General features: G+C 35.4%; 3 protein-coding genes, 1 long non-coding RNA gene, 1 other non-coding gene and 1 pseudogene across 7 annotated transcripts in view; all 6 read right to left on the reverse strand.

The window, feature by feature from the left end:
- LOC109723540 (glycine-rich protein 5-like) overlaps nucleotides 1-4,704 on the reverse strand; it is a 16,442-nt gene extending 11,738 nt beyond the window's left edge. For both annotated transcript variants that reach the window (XM_020251956.1, XM_020251954.1), the window contains exon 1: nucleotides 4,361-4,704. In XM_020251956.1, coding sequence (XP_020107545.1) covers nucleotides 4,361-4,478 — 118 coding nt within the window. In that variant the 5' untranslated portion in view covers nucleotides 4,479-4,704. The remainder of the gene's footprint in view (nucleotides 1-4,360) is intronic.
- LOC109722721 lies at nucleotides 6,857-9,154 on the reverse strand. Its single transcript, XR_002219533.1, has 3 exons — nucleotides 8,946-9,154; nucleotides 7,214-7,389; nucleotides 6,857-7,102 (listed from the first exon to the last, which is right to left on the reverse strand). It is a non-coding gene; the product is annotated as an uncharacterized LOC109722721 (long non-coding RNA).
- LOC109723396 lies at nucleotides 9,668-11,374 on the reverse strand. Of its 2 annotated transcripts, none has more exons than XM_020251741.1 (2): nucleotides 10,869-11,374; nucleotides 9,668-10,148 (listed from the first exon to the last, which is right to left on the reverse strand). In XM_020251741.1, the coding sequence occupies exons 1-2, from the start codon at nucleotides 10,990-10,992 to the stop codon at nucleotides 9,901-9,903; spliced, it is 372 nt and encodes a 123-aa protein (XP_020107330.1). In that variant the 5' UTR covers nucleotides 10,993-11,374; the 3' UTR covers nucleotides 9,668-9,900. The 2 variants fall into 2 exon arrangements, with proteins under 2 accessions (XP_020107330.1, XP_020107329.1); XM_020251740.1 differs by having other exon boundaries at nucleotides 9,668-10,151.
- Nucleotides 14,303-16,461, reverse strand: LOC109722823 (annotated as a pseudogene).
- LOC109722669 (40S ribosomal protein S14-like) lies at nucleotides 17,269-20,384 on the reverse strand. Its single transcript, XM_020250777.1, has 6 exons — nucleotides 20,250-20,384; nucleotides 19,818-19,940; nucleotides 19,673-19,718; nucleotides 18,089-18,174; nucleotides 17,876-18,005; nucleotides 17,269-17,643 (listed from the first exon to the last, which is right to left on the reverse strand). Exons 1-6 carry the CDS (start codon nucleotides 20,250-20,252, stop codon nucleotides 17,576-17,578), a joined length of 456 nt encoding a protein of 151 aa, XP_020106366.1. The 5' UTR covers nucleotides 20,253-20,384; the 3' UTR covers nucleotides 17,269-17,575.
- On the reverse strand, nucleotides 20,781-20,860 carry TRNAL-UAG. Its single transcript has one exon. It is a non-coding gene; the product is annotated as a tRNA-Leu (tRNA).

A 21,055-nucleotide genomic window follows, 5' to 3' on the forward strand; every position in this document is an offset into this window, starting at 1 on the left:
TGAAACCAATGATGTTGATTGATCTGACCTATTTCTATCAAGAATTCTGATTTTAACTCATTGAACAGAATAACATTAAGAACAATTTGGAAGCCGGTAAAGACTACATAATATTTTAACACAGAATATAATTTACTGTTAAGCTAATAAATATTTTTAAAAAATATAATTTTTAAACACTAAATTATCAAAAATTAGAATTATTGTTCGAGAGAAAAAAAAATATTAGGATATTTGAATTCGAACTGACTAAACAATCACAAAACTTATTTCCGAACTTCGAGAATTGTCAAAATCTATATCCAAATTCAAAACTTTGACCAAGTTTTCTCGAAACCCAAAAATCCAAACACTAAACCAGAAATAGAAATTCAAACAATTATTTCTGTTTACCATATTTCAAAGTATTTTATAAACTTTAAATTTTAAATACATAAAATTTGAATATAATATTAAATTGTAAATTTAAAATGAAATTTAAATTTGAGAAATTTATATTACTATTTATAAAGTTTAAATTCATGATCATGTCAAATCATTTTGACAATTTTCTTATATGAAAATGCCAAATTTATGAAAGGAAAATATAGAGAGAGCAAAGGAAAAAAGAAAAATAAAATTTTGAAAAATATAGCAGATGTAAAATTGACTAAATTGTGTCTATAGATATTTAAAAGACGAAAAAATTTATTATTTGAGGTACCTGGTAATGTGGTACCTTTCAAAGTGACCTGCTATTGCAGAGTCACAATTTAAAAAAAATAAATTCTAGTCATTGAATAATTGCGTGAATGAACGTACATAAAAAAATATTATATATTATAGTTTAACCTATAGTAACATAAATTTTTTAACGCAGGCCTTCTAACCGTATTCATAGAATTTTTTGTAACGCTAATATATAATAACAGTTTGAAGCTTTATGTTAGAAATAATATTTTTTTATTCACTATATTTTAGTGAAACTTGCATAAATTAACCTATTATTTATTAGTTATAATAATTATTATTATTCGAGATTAATGCTCATCTCTCATCGTATTAATCCCAAAATGAGAGAAAAAAAAATAGTAATAAAACAAATGATCATCCTCTAAATGCAAGTGGGTATGAAACATATGTTGGTTTAGGTTAGTGTGTTTGTGACTGAATGTGAACTGCTAAGAAACCAGACATCGAATCAACGCGTGTAATTGCTATGACAGCGTATATAAAGATTCTGAAGAAACATAGGCCCAAACTCAAAATAATTGGCGGGAGGAAAAAGAGAAAGATTGACTTACCAGAAAACACATGATCTTTCGCCAAGCGTGGATACTGGGGCGAGGGATGAGCGATAGAAGAGCCTGAGGAGAGGAGTGAGGAGGAGGGAGATCTCTTCTCTGTTGCCCACATTTAATTAAATTTGCTTATTTTGTATCGTGTGCAAGAGTTGAGCGTGCTGCGTCTCCCTTCCAATTACTCATTTGGGTGCAGTTCATAAATACAAACGCAGGGAAATACGTTACCACTGAATGTTTAAGGTAAAGGCTGTCGTGGATGCAAACATGGGTTGGCCAGATGTAGGGCAGTTTGGGGTTTGGCGCGGAAAAGATGCAGTAGGAAAAAGAAGAAGGAAAATAATAAAATGGAAGAACGGAGGGTAGTGCCATAACAGCTTCATTTTATTCTAATATACCATGTTGAACTTATATCAACAGCCACGTGACGTAACTGAACTGGATAAGGAATCAAAATTATATATCATAATGATTCAGATGAATTATTGATGTACTGAATTATTTGGAGATAAATGATGTATGAGTCATTTTATCTCGTGCAGCCCGCTGTTCTTTTTTTAAAAATTTTTTGTTTTTTTTTGGTGAATTTTTACTTGGTGTGTAAGCGATGCGTCATTATTCATAGAAGAGTATTGCTTCTATACTTTTTTTTTTTTGGTTAGCCATTCATCCAGCGTATTTACCGGTTTCAGTATTGAGTTTTTTTAAAAATTGTGATCCTTGCAATGCAGGTCAATTTGGAGAGATACCGTTATCAGGTATCTAAACAAAGTATTTTTGTTTTTAATATATGGGCAATTAGTCATTTTTACATGTTCTATATTTCAAAATTTTTATGTTTCGTTTGTTTTCTTTTTTCTCTCTTTTATATCTCTTCCTTTCATAATTTGGCAATTTCACAGGTAAGAAAAATTTCAAATGATTTGCTAATGATCATTGATGTTAAACTTTAAATAAATAATATAAAATTCTTCCAATTTAAATTTTCTTTTATTATTAAAATTTAACTATTATATTCAAATTTTATAATTTTAAAATTTAAGTTCTATAAATACTTATGAAATATGGTAAATAGAAATAATTGTGTGTGATTCAGTCTCTGCATAGGTTGTGGATTTTGGGTTCAGAGAACCAATTTGCGTCAGTTTTATTTGGATATGGATTTCTTTGAAATCCGTCGAGTTCGAAAATAAGTTTCGTATTGTTTAATACAGATTCGAATTCAATTCCTAACTATTTTTTGCACCATAATTCTACTCTTTTAATTTATATGTGTTGTAAAATTATATTACAATATTTATCTAGCGTCTAACCGTTAAATTATAGCATTCTGTTTTAAATATTTATCTATCTTTACCGCAGTTACCAAATTCTTCTATATGAATTCTGTTCAATAGGTTTAAAACAGAATTCTTAATTAGAAAACATAAGGTCAAGTACTGGGGGATCCAATCAAAATCAAATCGTTCAATTCTAGTTTTAAATCATTGAATTTACAAATTTAAATGTATATGAATATACTCTAAAGAAATTCTAAGTAGTAAATTTAATCTGTTAAGTTTTTTATGCATTAGCGTTTTAAACTGTATTGAATAAACTGTATTTTAAATTCTTTGGTCAGAATTAGTTTTGTTTTTACATAGTAATGACAATTCTCTTAATTAAATTTACTTTAAATTTAAGTTATTTAATTTTTAAATTTAAATCTCATCTATCTTAGAAATAAAACTTATTTTAAAACTTTTTATGAATTTAATTAATTGATAATTAGAACCACTAAAACCATTACATAAGTAGATTCCTAAATTATTCACTAATAATATGGATAACTTTGGCTTAATCAATTATCTTTCCTAATTTAAGTTCTAATAATTAATGCATAAAAATTTAGGACCTCAATTAAAGTTTTTTTTAAATATTAGTATTATTTAATTTACCAAAGACTATTTGAAATAAAATTATCTTTTTTACCTGATAAGTATTAAAGTTCACATTTTCTTTTTACCTCATTGATACACATCAAACGCGTTTTATCTTAAAATCTTTTTTTTTTTTTTTTTTTTAATAAAGTTCCAATCTGACAAACAATCACAAAACTTATTTCCGAACTCGACGGATTTCAAAAATCCATATCCAAATTCAAAACTGTCCAATTTTTCGAAACTCAAAAACAAACCTAAACCAGAAAACCAGAATTCAAACAATTATTTCTGTTTACCATATTTCAAAGTATTTATATGAAACTTAAATTTTTAAAATATAAATTTGAATATAATATTAAATTTTAAATTTAAAAGTGAAATTTAAATTAGAGAAATTTTATATTACTATTTAAAGTTTAAATTCAATGATCATATTGTCAAATCATTTGAAATTTTCCTTATATGAAATGCCAAATTATGAAAGGAAATATAGAGAGAGCAAAAGGAACAAAGAAAAAATAAAAATTTTGAAAATATAGTAGATGTAAATTGACTAAATTGGCTATGTATTAAAAGACAAAAATATTCTTTTTTGAAGTACCTGGTAATCGGTATCTCTTTCAAAATGACCTGCTATTGCAGGTCACAATTTTAAAAAAACTAAATCTGAGTCGTTGAATATGCGTGAATGAACGGTAACAAAAAAAAAAAAAGTATTTAACCTATAGTTAACTAAATTTTTCTAACGGATTCTAACGGTAAGAATATATTTGAAAACATTAGAATTTTTGTAAGTACAATATATAAAAGTTGAACTTTATAGAAATATATTTTTTATTCACTATATTTAGTGAAATTTGCATAAAATTAACCCTATTATTTATTATTATAATAATAATTATTATTCGAGATAATGCTCATCTCTCTCGTATTTAATCCAAAAATGAGAGAAAAAAAAATAGTAATAAAACAATGATCATATCTAATGCAAGTGGTAGAAAATTTGGTTTAGGTCTTTAGTTTTGTATCTTAATTAACTGCAAGAAAAGCACGAATCAACGCTTAATTTCTGATCTAGCGTATATAAAGATCCTGAAGAAACATAGGCCAAAACTCAAAAATATTTGGGGGAAGAGAAAAAGAGAAAGATTGACTTACCAGAAATACTGATCTTCGCAGCGTGGATACTGGCGGAGGAGGAAAGTGATAAGAGAGCCGTGAGGAGGAGGAGGAGGAGGAGAAGAAGGAGGAGATCTCTTCCTCTGTTGCCCACCATCTTAATTAAATTTGTTATTTTGTAATCGTGCAAGAGTTGAGGTGCCTGCGTCTCCCTTCAATTACTCCAGTGGGTGCAGTTCCATAAATACAAACGCAGGGAAATACGTACGCCACTGAACCGTTTAAGGTAAAGGCGGTGGATGAAACAGGGTTGCCAGATGTGGGGCTTTGGGGTTTGGGCACAAAAGATGAGTAGGGAAAAAGAAGAAGGAAAAAAAAAAGAAGAACGGAGGGTAGGCATACACTTCATTATTTTCTAATATACAACTGTTGAAATTATATCAACAGCCACGTGACGTAACTGAACTGATAAGGAATCAAAATTATATCATAACTGAATCAGCATAATTTATGAGATGTAACTGAATTGATATGGAGATAAAATGATGTAGAGTCATTTTATCTCGTGCAGCCCTTTCCTTTTATTTTATTTTATTTTATTTTTTTGTGAATTTTATCTTGGGGTAAGTTGAGCGGTCATTATTCATAAAAGTAATGTTTCTATACTTTTTTTTTTTTTTTTGTTACCGTTCATTCACGCGTATTTAACGGCTCAGATTTAGTTTTTTTTGAATTGTGATCTGCAATAGCAGGTCACTTTGGAAGAGATACCGGTTATCAGGTACCTCACAAAAGGATATTTTTATATTTTAATATATAGGCAATTTAGTCATTTTACATCTACTATATTTTCAAAATTTTTATTTTTTCTTTGTTTCCTTTTTCTCTCTCTATCTTTCCTTTCATAATTTGGCATTTCACATAAGAAAATTTTCAAATGATTTGACAATATGATCATTGAATTTAAACTTTAAATAGTAATATAAAATTCCTCTAATTTAAATTTCACTTTTAAATTTAAAATTTAATATTATATTCAAATTTATATTTTAAAAATTTAAGTTTCATATAAATACTTTGAAATATGGTAAATAGAAATAATTGTTTGAATTCAGTCTTCTGGCTTAGGTTTGGTTTTGGGTTTCGGAAAATTGGTCAGTTTTGAATTTGGATATGGATTTTTGAAATTCGTCGAGTTCGAAAATAAGTTTTGTGATTGTTAGTCAGATTCGAATTCAAATTCCTAACTATTTTTTTTCTCACCAATAATTCTAATCTTTTTAATTTATATGTTTAAAATTATATTTAAAATATTTATTAGCTCTAACAGTTAAATTATCATTCTGTTTAAAATATTTATTATCTTTACCGGTTCCAAATTGTTCTTAATGTTATTCGGTTCAATAGGTTAAAATCAGATTCTTGATAGAATAGGTCAAAGTCTGATCAATCAAATCAATCGGTTCAATCTAGTTTTTAAATCATTGAATTTAAAATTTAAATAGTAATATGAAATTCCTCTAGAGAAATCTAGTTGTAGAAATCTTACTCTCTAAGTTTTTTATGCATTACGTTTTAAACTGGTGCGAATAAACTGTATTTTAAATCTTGGTAGAAATTTAGTTTTTAAATAGTAATATGAAATTCCTCTAATTTAAATTTCACTTTTAAATTTTAAGTATTTAATTTTTAAAATTTAAATTCATCGTATTTAGAAATAAAACTATTTCTAAAATTTCTATAATTTAAATTAATGCATAATTTGAGAAACACTAAAACATTTAAAGTAGATTCCTAAATTAATGCCTAATAATTGCATAAATTTGGTTAATCAATTAATTTCCTAAATTAGTGCTAATTAATGCATAAATTTAGGACCTCAATTAAAAGTTTCTTTAAATATTGTATTATTTAATTACCAAACTAACCTTGAATAAAATAATCTTTTTACCTGCTAAGTATTAAAGTTACATTTTTACCCTCTATTAATCAACGGTTAAGATCTTTTTTATTTTTATTTTTTAAAAGTACCGAATCATTTCTCTATTCAGAATAGTAGTTCTATTCTGTAGTTTGGAATCTCATTTTTATTTTTTAAATTTCTGTAAAAGCTCTGATTTTTTTTCTCATTATAATTGAAAGTATGGGGCAAGCCAAACAAACACAAGGGTAAGAACATGTTGGTCGCTCTCGAGTTTCTATCAGAGTATTTGTTTGAAAAGAGTTATTCAAAAAAAAAGAAAAGACGAGGGTTTTTTATTAAAATTTTCTTAATTGCTTGCTCGGCAGTGCAGCAGAACAAGGAAATTCCCATTAGCATTTCTGCAAAAATTCTTCTTAATTCTGTTCGTAGAAAGAACTCCAATTTTTTGGAGGTTTGTGATTTGTTTGTATAGTGTATGGAAGAGGAAAATACAATTCTTGAGACTTTTGACTTCCAAACACAAGCGAAAGCCAAGTTCTGAGAAGGTGCTACAGCATTTTACTTACTTTCATCTTATATTACATTAGGAAACTAAAATCAAACATGCCCAGTACACACTTCGCGACTTTTGTTTATCTGCATTCAAATTCACACTTTCCTGATAAATTCTACTCATAAGAATAGTAAAGCTGTTCCAGAGACCATGCTAACCAATCAAACAAATCCTAGCACTTCAACAGAGTTAACACGCGACCAACCAATACAAAACTTCGCTGCTGAACTCGTTTTCAGACAAAATTGCATTGCACATACAGTTTATTGACAGCGATGGGCCCACGCAAGGTGAAAGATTCAAACTGCGAATGAAAGAAAGCAGCGGTAATGCAACCTACTAAAATTCATATATGCCTACTAAAATTCATATATGCAATGCTAGGGTATATTCTACAAAGGGACCAGAATGGCACCTGCAAGAAAAGGGGCAGAGAGAGCAGCGGCACAGTGGCCGTGAGAGGTGGTGGCTGCTGCATTGTGTGCTCTAGTACTTCCTCCAAAGCGGTCACGGCCACGATCACGTGCGAAACTGCGCCCTCCACGTCCACCTTTCAGTGTTCTTCTCTCTACACGTGCGGCATTTCTCTTTCTGAATCATTTTGAATGTCCCTTAGCATTAACAGGTGAAATGCATTGTCTAACTGCTGTAATCATTTTAAGGAGCAGATGAATTTCACAATAATCAGAGAAAGAAAAATGCTGAGGTAGAAAAATGAAAAAAAAAAAAAAAAATCAAACCCAGTCATAAATTCGTTTGTCTTTTTCAGTTCACAATTTGGACACTCAATTAACGTACATCTCGTTTGATTTCAGAATATTCCGTGAGTTTCCATTAGAATGGAACAGAATCCGGTCACCAAAAGAGCTGCAAAATGTTTTATTAGTCACATCAGATTATTGTTTTTTTTTTAGTTAAACTGTTGTAATCCCAGTTTAGTTCTAATGGAACATAACTGATTTTTTCTCAACTGAACGATTAGTTGAGGATTTGAATCAACAAAAGTGAAGACTAGGAACCTATTTCAAATCCCTGAATTTCTCTGAGAAGTAACAATGACTGAAGAAAACGATAACAATTTGGAATGTGAGCAGGATATATCGGAGACAATGCAGAAGTGCAAATTTTTCCTAGTAAATCGTGAGAGATTATAAAGTTAGCCTTAGCAAAGGAAACGAATCAAAGTAATGTAAAAGCTTCCCCGTAAAATATATTCTGAATATAGAAATTGGAAATTTATTATCAAAGTATACCGCAGGGAGTTCAATGTCATGACATTTCTGTGCATAAAGAACTATCTGTGCAATAGGTAACTAATGATATAAAAACATGAAAAATTTGCAGATGTTCCTTTTTTCTTGTAGCTTTTGAAAGGGAAATTTGCGGATGTATTATTAAAGCAAACACTTTAAGCGGAAAAAATGGAGAATAGTATTTACAGATTTATCCAACTCAAGAGCATACAGATTTTAGAGTTCTTTTTCTTCTAAACGAATTTTAGAGTTTTACTTGAATGCAGCCAAAAGTGGCACCGGGAACAAGATTACATCACATTTTATCGACATCTAAAAGAGCTATCAGAAATTAATTAACATTACCAACTGTTAAACCAATTAAAGAATTGAAAACTCCAACTTCGTTGTCCTTTTTCGAATGATATCTTTAGACAGGAAACTCTGCAACATCAGGTATCAATTCAGGACTGAATAAGCATCACGAGTATTACTATAATTTTAAACTACTTGTAAACTAAGAAAAATAACATTTTTCTCTTTTATTTGGCCCTCAAAGAAAAAAAAAAAAAAAAAAAAAAAAAAACCTCATAAAATGTATAGCTAACAAGTAGTGTTCTAAGGATGTTTGTTCCATAAAATCTATAAAATTATATTATTATGACTTAACATTGACGATTTGCGTTAAGGCCAAGGTTAAGAGCAAACAAGGGTTCTTAAAATCGAGCACGCTCCATGTTGCTTCGACTAAAGTTCTCATGAAACCAAATAATGTACACAAATCTCAACAGTTATTTCCGATAACGAGAGATCCTTAGAGCATAGATTCCAACAAAAATCACAAACTCACATGCAACTTCAAGCATGAAACGAAAAATCTAATCAAAAGTTTACCAAATGAGCAGAGCCCAGTACCTGAAACCCTAATCTCGGAGGCCTCATATGCGCCAATTGTACCGGCCTTGGCCGCAAGGAGGAAAAAGAAGAAGAAGAAGAAGAAGAAGAAGAAGAGTAATACGAGAGTAGTAAAGAGGAGGAGATTTTTCTTCTGTCGCTCACCATCTTAATTAGCTTCATAAAAGAAAGAGGAAAAGGGTCCAACATCGTATTTGGTAATTCCACGGTGAAAGTGGGGTGGAGGAAACGGAGTTTCGGGGAAGAGGGAGCTTAACTCTTTAATTCTTTCTTCTTCTGGAGCCACTTTCTTTTTGGAAAGTTTTTTTTCTTTTAATGCTTTTCTGAATCAACCTTTTGGATTCTCCAATGACAATTTGATTCAGTCACTTTATAATTCAATGTGATCAACTGCTAATTCATTTTCACTTTAATTATTTAATTTGGTGCGATTGAAACTCATGAATTATCTCTTGGAGAGACTTGAAACGGTGGATTAACTTTTTGTGCAAACATGTAGTTACTTGCACAATCAAGTTTCAGCAATCCCAACTTTTAATGGAGAAAAAGTTAATGATTCTTCTTCTTCTTTTTTTTTTTACCAAATTTAAATTAGTGGTTTCTTTTTTTTCTTTTTTTTTTTTGAGAGAAAGGTATGGAGCTATCTGTTTCGATTTTTAATTAGTTAGGTTTCAAAAAATTAAGCAGTTTAGAATTAACTCTACACTATATTATTCAAAAAATGAATGTAATATAAAAACAGCTTCAGAGATATATATTAACACTTTTTTTTAGGGTTTACAGTGCCTGGTTTCACTCTTGCTCAATCACATAAAACATCTCTCTGGAAACAAACAAAGAAAAAGAATGACTATACATGGTATGCATTCAGCAAACTCATCCTCCCCTGCAAACAAAACAGAAAGAATTGCAACGTATCAAAGAATACATTCACAATGCTAACGAAGCATAAATCCTATACGGAGGCAATAACGGCAACCACGAAAAGAGAGGCGAAAACCGCGACGGCCAAGGAGCTGTGAGAGGATGTCGTAGCTGCTGCGCGACTGTGAGAGTGGGCGGAGCCGCCTGTCGCCCCTGATACGGCAGTTCCGGGGGTCCTCCCGCCGCTTGATCCTCCGGAGCGTCCGCCACCGCGGCCTCCACCTTTCAGCGCTCTTCTCTCAGGTTGCGTGGTTTTTCTTCCGGAATCATCTTGCAGTTCTGCTGCAATAAGCAGGTGAAATGAATAATTAACTGATATCGTTGTTAGTTGTGTAACTGCGGCGAGCACTCATAGGCATAGACAAAATTCACGAGCAAAAGAGATAGAGAGAACAAACATGGCAAATAAGAACAGGAATGCATCAAGCCTCAGTTTATTTATTTATTTATTTTTTTATTTTGTTTAGCAATTTGATTCCGTCGGGTAACGACTTGTTCGATCTGAGAAAGTTTCATAAGGTATCAAGAGAACTTAATGGATCCAGGACAGCTGCAGAATGTTCGATACAAGTTTCGTGAGGTATCATCACAACATAATTAATATAGGCAGGTTTTTCAATTGAAAAGTTGAAAAAATGTTCCATTGAGTTTCACCAGATTCTGCTAAAATAAGTTACAGACGAAGCCTAATTAAGTTCTCGTAGAACATTATGGAATATTTTAAAATCAAATAATACTTTCGTTAAGAAATTTGAATACACGCTGGTTGTGGAAATTGTGTTTCCGCGAGTATAAAGAAGGCTAAAGCACAGACTCCTACATAAACAACGAGTTAATGGGTAACTTCAAAAATTTGTAAAGTAATATTAAATCACAACCAAACAATCTTCATGAAGAATCACAATTTGGATGCTACTCAACAGAGAGAGAGAGATCGATACACTAACCAAGACAATTTGAAACCAAAAGATTCGGGTAGGGAATGGAAAGGATTATTACCTGAAACTCCAATCGCACGAGCCTCGGTGGTATTGAGAAGGAACGAGGGGAGGAGAAGGAGAGTTGTGAGAAGAAGAAGATGAAGAAGAAGAGTCCTAATGCTCGTGTTGTTGCTGCTCACCATCTTTTGTTGTAATGGCGCTTATGTTCACTCACCACGAGCATTTCTGTATCTTTATACAAACGTACAAACAACACCCGAATCGGCGTTGTTTGGAACGGTTCCAATTTCGGAGAAAGAGGCTAGAAGCGACGAATTAATTTTGGAGAATGGGTTAATGGATCGGGCCCTGTCTTTCGTTTTTTAAATTGTGTGTGTAATTGTGGAGGGTCGCACTTTTGAGCGAGTCTCTGACGGTAGCTTATACGATCGAGTCTCCAACGCGGGTGGGTTGGAGGAGTAGACCGAAGCGATCAACGCGGTGCCCACGAACTGGATATGTTTTATCCTTAACTAGTGAAGGCCCGCACTTCGCGGCGGAACGAAAAATTTATGTAATTTTTAAAATATTTTAAATAATTTTTTTTAATTTTTTAATTTTTAAATTTTTAAATTTAATTTAAAATTTTAAACTTCAAAATATTAAAGAAAGAAAAAAATTAAAAAATAATTTAAATAATAATTAATTATATTATATATAATATTATTAATAAATTTAATTAATTAATTAATTTTATACATTATAATTTAAATTTAAAATAAAAAATTTGGGAAGTAAAAGTTAAAATTCTCTCTGGCTCCCTCTCTCTCTTTTTCTCTCTCTCAGCGCCTCTCTCTGTCTCTGTCTCTCTCTCTCTTTCTCTCTTCCCTTGTCTCCCTCTCCCCACCCCCCGGTGCACCCCGCCAGCGCGCGCGCCCGCGCTGCCCCCGTGCAACCGCTCCTACGCCTCCCAAACCCCTCGGCTCGTGCCCGGTCGCGCCAACGCCCACCCTCGCCCACGCCGCACCCACGCCCTCGCGCGCCCTGCGCCGGAGCCCGGCACCGTGCCCTCGCCGGAGGCCGCCCCCGCACTCCCCGCGACGCCGCCCCTCGGCTCGTGCCCGCTCGAGCTGGCGCCCACCCTCGCCCACGCCGCGTCCGCGCCCTCGCGCGCCCCGCGTCGGGGAGAGAGAGAAGTGGGGTGGAGAGAGGGAGAGAGGGGGAGAGAGAGTGAGAGAGAGAACCGGAGGACCCGCGCCCTGCGCGCGCGCCGAGAGATAGCGAGAGAGAGAGAGGGGGGGTGGGGGGAAGGGGCTGCCATGTGCGGGTAGCCCGCACCCCCCGCGTACGTAGAGAGCGCACGCGAGAGTGAGAGAGGGAGCCGAGTGGGGTGGGGAGAGGGAGAGAGGGGGAGAGAGAGTGAGAAAGAGAGCCAGGCAGGGGAAGGGGGCCCATCGAAGCCCCGAGAGAGAGGGAGAACCGAAAAGGGGGGTGGGGAAGGAGGGAAGAGAGAGAGAGCGCCAGGTGGAGGCAAGGAGAGGAGAGAGAGATTAGGAGAATAGGGAAGAGAGAGAGAGAGAGTAAGAGAATATGAAAGAGAGAGAGAGGGCCCACAGCAGAAGGGGGGTGAGAGATCTGTTGCCATGTGGAATGGTGAATAGAAAGACATGACACGTATGATTTGTAGGAAGTGTCAAATTATATAGTTATAGATTTAGTATTGTTGTGTTAGTTGAGTGGTCGGTGAGAAAGTGTACTTGGATAGGACAATTGTACTTAATTGAATATAAAATCTTTAATATATTTTTTTATAATATTAGTANTTTCTCTCTCTCAGCGTCGCTCTCTGTTTCTGTCTCTCTCTCTCTTTCTCTCTTCCCCTGTCTCCCTCTCCCCACCCCCCGGTGCACCCCGCCAGCGCGCGCGCCCGCGCGCCCGCGCTGCCCCCGTGCAACCGCGCCTACGCCTCCCAAACCCCTCGGCTCGTGCCCGGTCGCGCCAACGCCCACCCTCGCCCACGCCGCACCCACGCCCTCGCGCGCCCTGCGCCGGAGCCCGGCACCGTGCCCTCGCCGGAGGCCGCCCCCGCACTCCCCGCGACGCCGCCCCTCGGCTCGTGCCCGCTCGAGCCGGCGCCCACCCTCGCCCACGCCGCGTCCGCGCCCTCGCGCGCCCCGCGTCGGGGAGAGAGAGAAGTGGGGTGGAGAGAGGGAGAGAGGGGGAGAGAGAGTGAGAGAGAGAACCGGAGGACCCGCGCCCTGCGCGCGCGCCGAGAGATAGCGAGAGAGAGAGAGGGGGGGTGGGGGGAAGGGGCTGCCATGTGCGGGTAGCCCGCACCCCCCGCGTACGCAGAGAGAGAGAGAGAGAGAGAGAGAGAGAGAGGGGGGGTGAGAGAGAGTTGTGGGGAGAGGGAGAGAGGGGGAGAGAGAGTGAGAGAGAGAGCCAGGCAGGGGAAGGGGGCCCATCGAAGCCCCGAGAGAGAGGGAGAACCGAAAAGGGGGGTGGAGAAGGAGGGAAGAGAGCGAGAGCGCCAGGTGGAGGCATGGGGTGAGAGGTCTGTTGCCATGTGGAATGGTGAATAGAGAGACATGACACGTATAATTTGTAGGAAGTGTCAAATTATATAGTTACAGATTTATTATTATTGCGTTAGTTGAGTGGTCGGTGAGAAAGTGTACTTGGATAGGACAATTGTACTTAATTGAATATAAAATCTTTAATATATTTTTTTATAATATTAGTATACAAAGATAAATAATTCTTTAATACCTAAATCCAATTTTTTTAAATAGTTGTTTATTTAGGATTTAGAGTTAGAAGGTAAAAAATCAACACCCAGTACAAATAATAAAAATTATTATGGATATACAAAGCACCTTCAAACCACCATTTCTAATGCAAATGATAAAAAATTTAGTAATTAGCATATGAGATTCTAGATTCAAAATATAGTTATTTTACATTTTCAACTAAATTTATTTTTTAATAAATAAATAAACCAAATAACATATTATCTTTCTTTTTTTAAAAAAAAATTACGAAGCATCAGATCAAATTTGGAGGGTTATGTTTATTTATAATCTGGCAAGATGACAGCACAAACTTGTTTGGACAAATTTTTATGAAGAATAGAACTTCCACACCCCAAACGAACGGAATAAAATTTGACACTAAATTTAAATTATTTTAAATTTGTAATATTTTTTCCAAAATATAACTAATGTTTAAAAGATAAAACAATCGAAAAATTGTTGGCGCCGACATGACCCGAAAATGTTTGGTTGCTTTTTCCCAGAAAAACCTCATAACAATCTCTAAATTCTTCTCACAAAAACAAAAATCTAAATTTCTTTCTATTCCCGGATCTCGCAAGAGCGAGATTCTGACCTAGAAAAAAAAAAATCAAATTCATAAAAATGAAAGGATCCATGAAAAACATAATGTTGCAGAAACATCTCAAACTTGCCAACGGCAATAATCCCGGCCACTTTTCCGGGCTTCTAGACTACTGTGTGGAAACCAACATATCACATCACATCACCTGACCTGCATTAGAAATCTATTTAAGAGGCGTATCGAGCATACAAGCAAACACACCCTGCTCCCATAAATTCGAATTATAAAATAAAAAAAATATCCAGGGATCAATTTCAAAAATTCTTTCTACTTCAATAATAAAATAAAATAAAATGCGAAAGCAAAATGGCAGTTGGGTTTTCCAAAATTAAAATGCAAATAACAGATCAAACCTAGCACAAAACAAAGCCTCACGTCTAAACAACATTTAGTGCTAAACAGCACACAGAACAAGAGTTTACTTGATCTTCTTCTTCGGCCTCAGCTGCAAACACAACAGAAAAAGTGTCGTTTGTAATACATCAGAATGAAGGATCCAATTAGGAGAGAACAAAGTCACAATATACAAAACAGCATGGATTCATTTCCACATATCCTAACGGATTTTATGAGTTTACCTGATTGCTGTGACCGCACTTCTTCTTACGACAATTGACAGCCCTAGGATGTAGACGTGCATAGCACCTGAATAGAGCAAAGTGACAGATTAGAAAAAGAAGAGATTTTATATCACACATTTTATATGATAAATTTGCCAAAAAATGTCTCAAAATCCGAGAAAAGTAGAAACCATGGGAAACTAAGATAGGAAAATTCGACCAGCGCAGAGACCCTAAACACATCAGAAGTAAAAGGTACTACAGAGAATGAGGAGACTCAAGTGGATGGGGAAAAAAAACCCCAGAAAGCTGGAACATTGCACTAGCAAATTACCTATACTCTTCCTAATTCTTTCGAGCATATACAAGTACGGCAATGCAAAACAACTAGATCACTCTGATCGCTTTCCTTTAAACGGACCACTTCACACGAAATAGAAGTAAACTAATGACTCACATATTTAGAAACTTCTTGCTAAAAGAGTTAGCACAAACAACGGTCGCTACTACCAATGGTGTGCATGAAAATATTCTGGGGGGTAAAAACAAAAATTGTCGAACATGTTGTCCACAGGTGGTAAGACAGAGATGAAGAGGTTTGCCAAAGATATTGTCCTGAAGTAGACTACAGTCATCGAATAATAAGGCATTACATTAGAAAAAACCTAGTGCAGCATGGCCGAATATATTGAAGCGTAGGTAGTAAGCTAAAGAGATTAAGTTCACTCAGATGAACCTCACAGCAGTAATAAATCGCAAGTAGTAAAACTGACCTCAACTACTACTTTAATTACTTCCAAAAGCTTGCATGGAACCATGTACTTTAATCAGCACAAACGGGGGGCTTTCTGAAAACAGCATTCAACACTATAAATAGAGTGCTTAAGCTAAGTTTCGGTCATTAACTTAGGGGGATTGTTTGCGTCGAACCAATAGCTAATGAATTTCTTTTGGTCAAATCAAAACATTTGTTCCATTGCAGTAGAGGTTGACATAATCTCTACTCCCTTACAAGAACTAATAGCTGAATAATCTGATACAAAAACAACACACATACATCATAGGGGTTAAGAAATCAAAACAATGGAAACGTGCGAGAGAGATAGAGGAAGCAGCAATCATACTTGCGGCAAATCATCTTGGCCTGGTTGTACTTCCTCGCAAGAGCCCATCAGAGAGGGCTCGATGATCCACCCCGAAGCCTCAGCACCAGATGCAGCGTCGACTCTGGTCGCATCGCATCATCGTCGAAATAAAAAACAGAACAGCAAAAATTGATTCAGAAGGTAACTGGAACTGGAAGGGGAAAGAGAGTGCGAACCCTTCTGGATGTTGTAGTCGGCGAGGTCCTCCCATCCTCGAGCTGCTTCCCCGCGAAGATCAGTCGCTGCTGATCCGGAGGGATCCCCTGCCACACACATCAGGGGAGCATTTAAGCATCCTTACTTCTACTTGTACCTACCTCTTACTTGTAGGGTTTGGTGTTTGGTTGGTTTGGTTTAGAGGAAGGAAGGGAAGGGAAGGGAAGGGAAGGGAGAGCAGAGAGAGAGAGAGAGAGAGAGAAGAGGCTACCTCCTTGTCTTGGATTTTGCCTTGACATTGTCGATGTGTCGCTGCTTCTCCACCTCGAGGGTGATGGTCTTCCCCGTTAGGGTTTTCACGAAGATCTGCATCTCCCTCCGCCGCACCCGCTCTTCTCGCCAGTGTTTGTGTTAAACAAACCCTCTCCCATATTCATATCCCTTTTATATATCATCGCGTTATTGGTCTTACAATGAAATGACACAAATACCCCCCTTCAAACGCCAATGTTACGCACGGCTGTCCGCTCGGGTCGGTCCTTCCCCGTTAGTCGAAGGATCTTTGTTATTACTTCTCAATAAACAAAAAACAAAGCAAAATTTTTCATTTATGGGCTGTTTGTTTATGAAATTAGACTTTGAATTAATTGGATCTTAATTAGGTAGAGTTCGAAAAAAATCTTCTCTTGTTTATTTTTATTAGGAGATAGATGACGTAAAATTATAATTTATATATAATAATAATAATTAATAAATAAAATAATATAATTTATTTTATATTATTAAAAATTTTAATTTAAAATAACTAAAATATTTTTTTTACATAAATTATAATAATACAAAAAAAAAATATAAAATAAAAAGATATTAATACTAATTAATCTATTTTATTATATTTTAAATATACTACTAAATAAAAAAATAATTAATATCATAATTAAATATATTTAAATATAACTAGTTTTATCTATTATATTTTATAATTTTTTCTTCACATTTTTTTCCTTCGTAATTAACTTCACCTTCACCGAAACAAAAGAGACCCTGCTGCTTTTCAAGACAGATCATTCTGTTAATTTATTCCACTTACGGAATAGATTTTAACCTGCATTCAACCAAAATACTGGTATACATTAGAACAGAAAAGAAGAGCACGGTGGCATGTTTGTTTGAATGCTCTTTAATTTGCCTTTAATCTCATACCATACAACCAAAGAGGACAAAAACCAAAAAACACTGCCGATCGAACCTTTCACCAAAAAGGCATAAGACATTGGGTTGAATAAAGCACTTCGCTCCAGACAAAGCAAATATTTTGGAACAGAAGTCCACGTCATACTACAAACATGTCTCAAAGCACATCATTTCCAAACATTTAACCAAACAAATTCAAATCTAACATCCCAGATAAACATCAACGAAACTGTCGCAGAAACTACAAAACTGTTCGCCGACAACTTGGTAAGAGCATAAAAACATAACATGGGAAGTCGTGCTCCCCCCATATAGATGTGATAGCGGGGATGCAGTTACAGCCTCCTTCCTCTTCGTCCACCCTTTCTGCGGGTGCTGTCTGTTGGGATTGGAGTCACGTCCTCTGCCCAAAAAAAAAATGGACAAACAAGATAAAAGATTAGATAAATAAGGCCGCAACTTTCTCCTAATCGAATTTGGTGGACAAAGTTCTCAACGGTGGTCCATTAAGTCAGCAAACTTATCAGATGGTAAGTAAAGCTTTACAAATAGAGGAACCAAGCCAGGAATCATTAAGATAAAACACAGTTTCATAATAACTAAATTGTCCATACAAGAGTGAACAATAAATTTACCTATACGACCAATTTTCATTCCAGAGCGAGCAAGAGCTCTAAGGGCCGATTGAGCACCGGGACCAGGTGTCTTCGTCTTATTCCCACCAGTAGCTCGAAGCTTAATATGAAGAGCTGTAATGCCAAGCTCCTATAAGCAACAAGAGTAAGTGGTATCAATAACACTAAATGTAGAAGAGAATGAACAACACAAAATGAAAACTAAGATTGGACCTTGCAGCGCTGAGAAACATCTTGGGCAGCAAGCATTGCAGCATAAGGAGACGACTCATCCCTGTCAGCTTTAACCTTCATTCCACCTGCAATAAGAAAAAGGATATCAAGCACTTAACATCATGATGCAAGGAAGCAGCATTAGAAAACATATTTAGATGATTACAAAAGATGTACAAAAGTTACTACATTCTTTGGTAATCCTAGGTTGCCAGGTTCTCTGAAGTGTTTGTATGACTAAATTACTAAACAGGATCACATTCAAAACTTAAAAGATACCAGTTTAACTTAGCCATCATTACCCTAGCATGACTTGCTTTGCGAGCATCTCAGTTATCAAACGGTATAAGTTCATGGTCTCAAGAGTTAGTACCATAGATATAAGTACATCAAAAGTGAAAATAAATGAAATTATCAATCAGTGAAATACTTTTATCAATATCGTGGGAAGAAACCAAAAGAATTACAAAGAAAACCAGGAAAGCCCAAAAAGTAAAATGAACATCGTGCACTTGAAGTATACTTCTTGTATAAATGCTTAGCCTGTACTATTTTTTTGGCCTACCTGCTTAAACAGTTCTTCAATTTGAGAACAGCAATGTGGCGAGTCAGAATATCAATAAGACTCAAAATAAAGTTCATCAAGGAAATTCTCTTCATACATCTAACTAATTCATCATTCTTGCCCCCTTAATACACATATAAATGCTCGACGGTACCCCGATAAATAGGAAATTGAAAAAATGTGATTAAGTCAGATTAATATAGCAGTTGTTAAGGAGTAATGATTGTGCTGAAGGACAAAATGGCAAGTCAGAATATCAATAAGCATCAAGATGTTAATCATAAGAGATATTTCTCTTCCCACATATTACTATTCATCATACTTGCCTCCTAAACTTCTTTATTACAAACACAAACAGAACATCTACTCTTGTAGTTAAAAGTATCAATAGGAATAAAACAAATAAAAAGAGAGATGCATATAAGTGTGTATACACAAGAAACAGCAATATGTTCCTCTTCCAGAACTAGGCATTTCACAATCACATTGGCAAAAGATTTAAAGTGAAAACACATGAAACAAAGAGCAAAACATTTACTCATCATGCCTTGTTTCACTTAAAAAAACATCAATAACAAAGTTGAAATGCCACATAATATGATGAAAAGAGAAAAGGCACCAAAGAAGCACTCTTTGGTTCCTCAAATTAGTATTGCGTGGGTATGACTCGAAAAATCTTCCACATAACAAAGGAAGGTGATCTTAAGGACCACGCTTACAAAAATGGAACATAGAAACTAAGATTTGAAGAACAAATGGTACAACCAACATCAATTAAAAGAAACACTTCAAATAAAAAAAAGGAATATCCATCCTAGTTTCTGACATAATCATTAAGATGATGCGACTAATCACGACAAGCATTACATTGCGATGATTCAACAATATTATAAGTCCCGTTTCCTCACAAACTTTGTTATTTTCTAGAACCAACTAGTCGAATTTACACATGCAATACATCGAATCAGAAAAGGAACTAATAAATTTCACAATTTTACGAGACCAATAAATCAACGTACCAGTAATCCGAACAAGCGTTTCCCTCCCGGACAAATCCGTGACATGCTGCATTTAGCATGATCTCTAGTCAATAGCATTCATATTAAAAAAAAAAAAATGAAAACACTATTAAAGAGATTGGCGGGAGGAGATAATTCAACTCACAATGAAGGTATCATTAAACGAAGCATAAATATGGGCGACACCAAACACATGCTCTCCTTCTCTTACTGTGGGACCGAGCGTCACGTTTTCCTCCTTAGGCTCCCTAGTCTTCTTCCTCCCCGACTACAACAAAACGAAGCACAAAAAAAGCACAATGAGCGATTCCATAAAGACGCAAAAATTATATATAAAAAAACAACGAGAACAATAGGTACAAAACAAGAGATTGATTCCCTAGAACACTAGAACTGGAGAAAAATAAGTGCAAAAGAATCATAACACCCAACCGTTACGAATCTCCACGAAACATCGTTATATTACCAGCTAATGTCACTCCGAAAAGGATTAAGAGATCGAACAAAATGAAAGGGGATGAGATTGGGCGAAGAGAGAGAATGGAAGAGTTTCAGATCCGGATTTGAGAAGCCTCACCATGCTTGCGGTGGGAACGGAGGCGGCGAAAAAGCTAGGGCTTCGTCCGAGGGAAGGATATAGCAAAACCCTAGTCGACTCGGGATATCGTCGGTAGCCCTGATCCACGTTTATATAGTGGTACGTTAATGGACCATGGAATGTTTGTGGGCCTAGCCCACTTCCTTATTCGCTGAGGCCTGTTTCAGGGTAAAGTGGCTAATCACTTTATGGTTTAAGGCCTGTAATTTGTCTTGTCACTAAATCTATGTTTACTGTTTAACGCAGCTGTGCTGCATTGCGAAGCTATCTATGAAGATTTTGAGGTTTTTTATATATAACCAATATTATCCACGACAGCTTGTGACATAAGCCAAGCCTTTTATTTCAGATGCGCTTTACGAAGTGAAATTTTGTTTCAGGTGAGCTTTTTTTAATTTGTTAAATGCATAATTTTAATGAAATAAAATAAAATTTTAATGAAATAAAATAAGAAAGATTGACAGCTGTGGCATAAAGCTTTAAAAAGTAAAATTTATTTGTTTAAAAAATTGACAGCTGTGGGATTTGAACCCACGCCCTTTCGGACCAGAGCCTAAATCTGGCGCCTTAGACCACTCGGCCAAACTGTCTTATAATTAAAATTTTACTAATTTTGATATTATTAATTAAATCAATAGTTTAATGAGTTAACGAGCAAACTAGCGCTACCAGATTTAGAAAAACACTTCCACAATTCGCATTCCAACATCCGTCTACAAACTCCACTATTCATATAACTAATCAATATAATTTTGAAATTACCACCACAGACCACAGCCTAGCAC

Source organism: Ananas comosus, linkage group 17, assembly GCF_001540865.1.
Source record: "Ananas comosus cultivar F153 linkage group 17, ASM154086v1, whole genome shotgun sequence".
Classification (NCBI taxonomy): Eukaryota; Viridiplantae; Streptophyta; class Magnoliopsida; order Poales; family Bromeliaceae; genus Ananas; species Ananas comosus.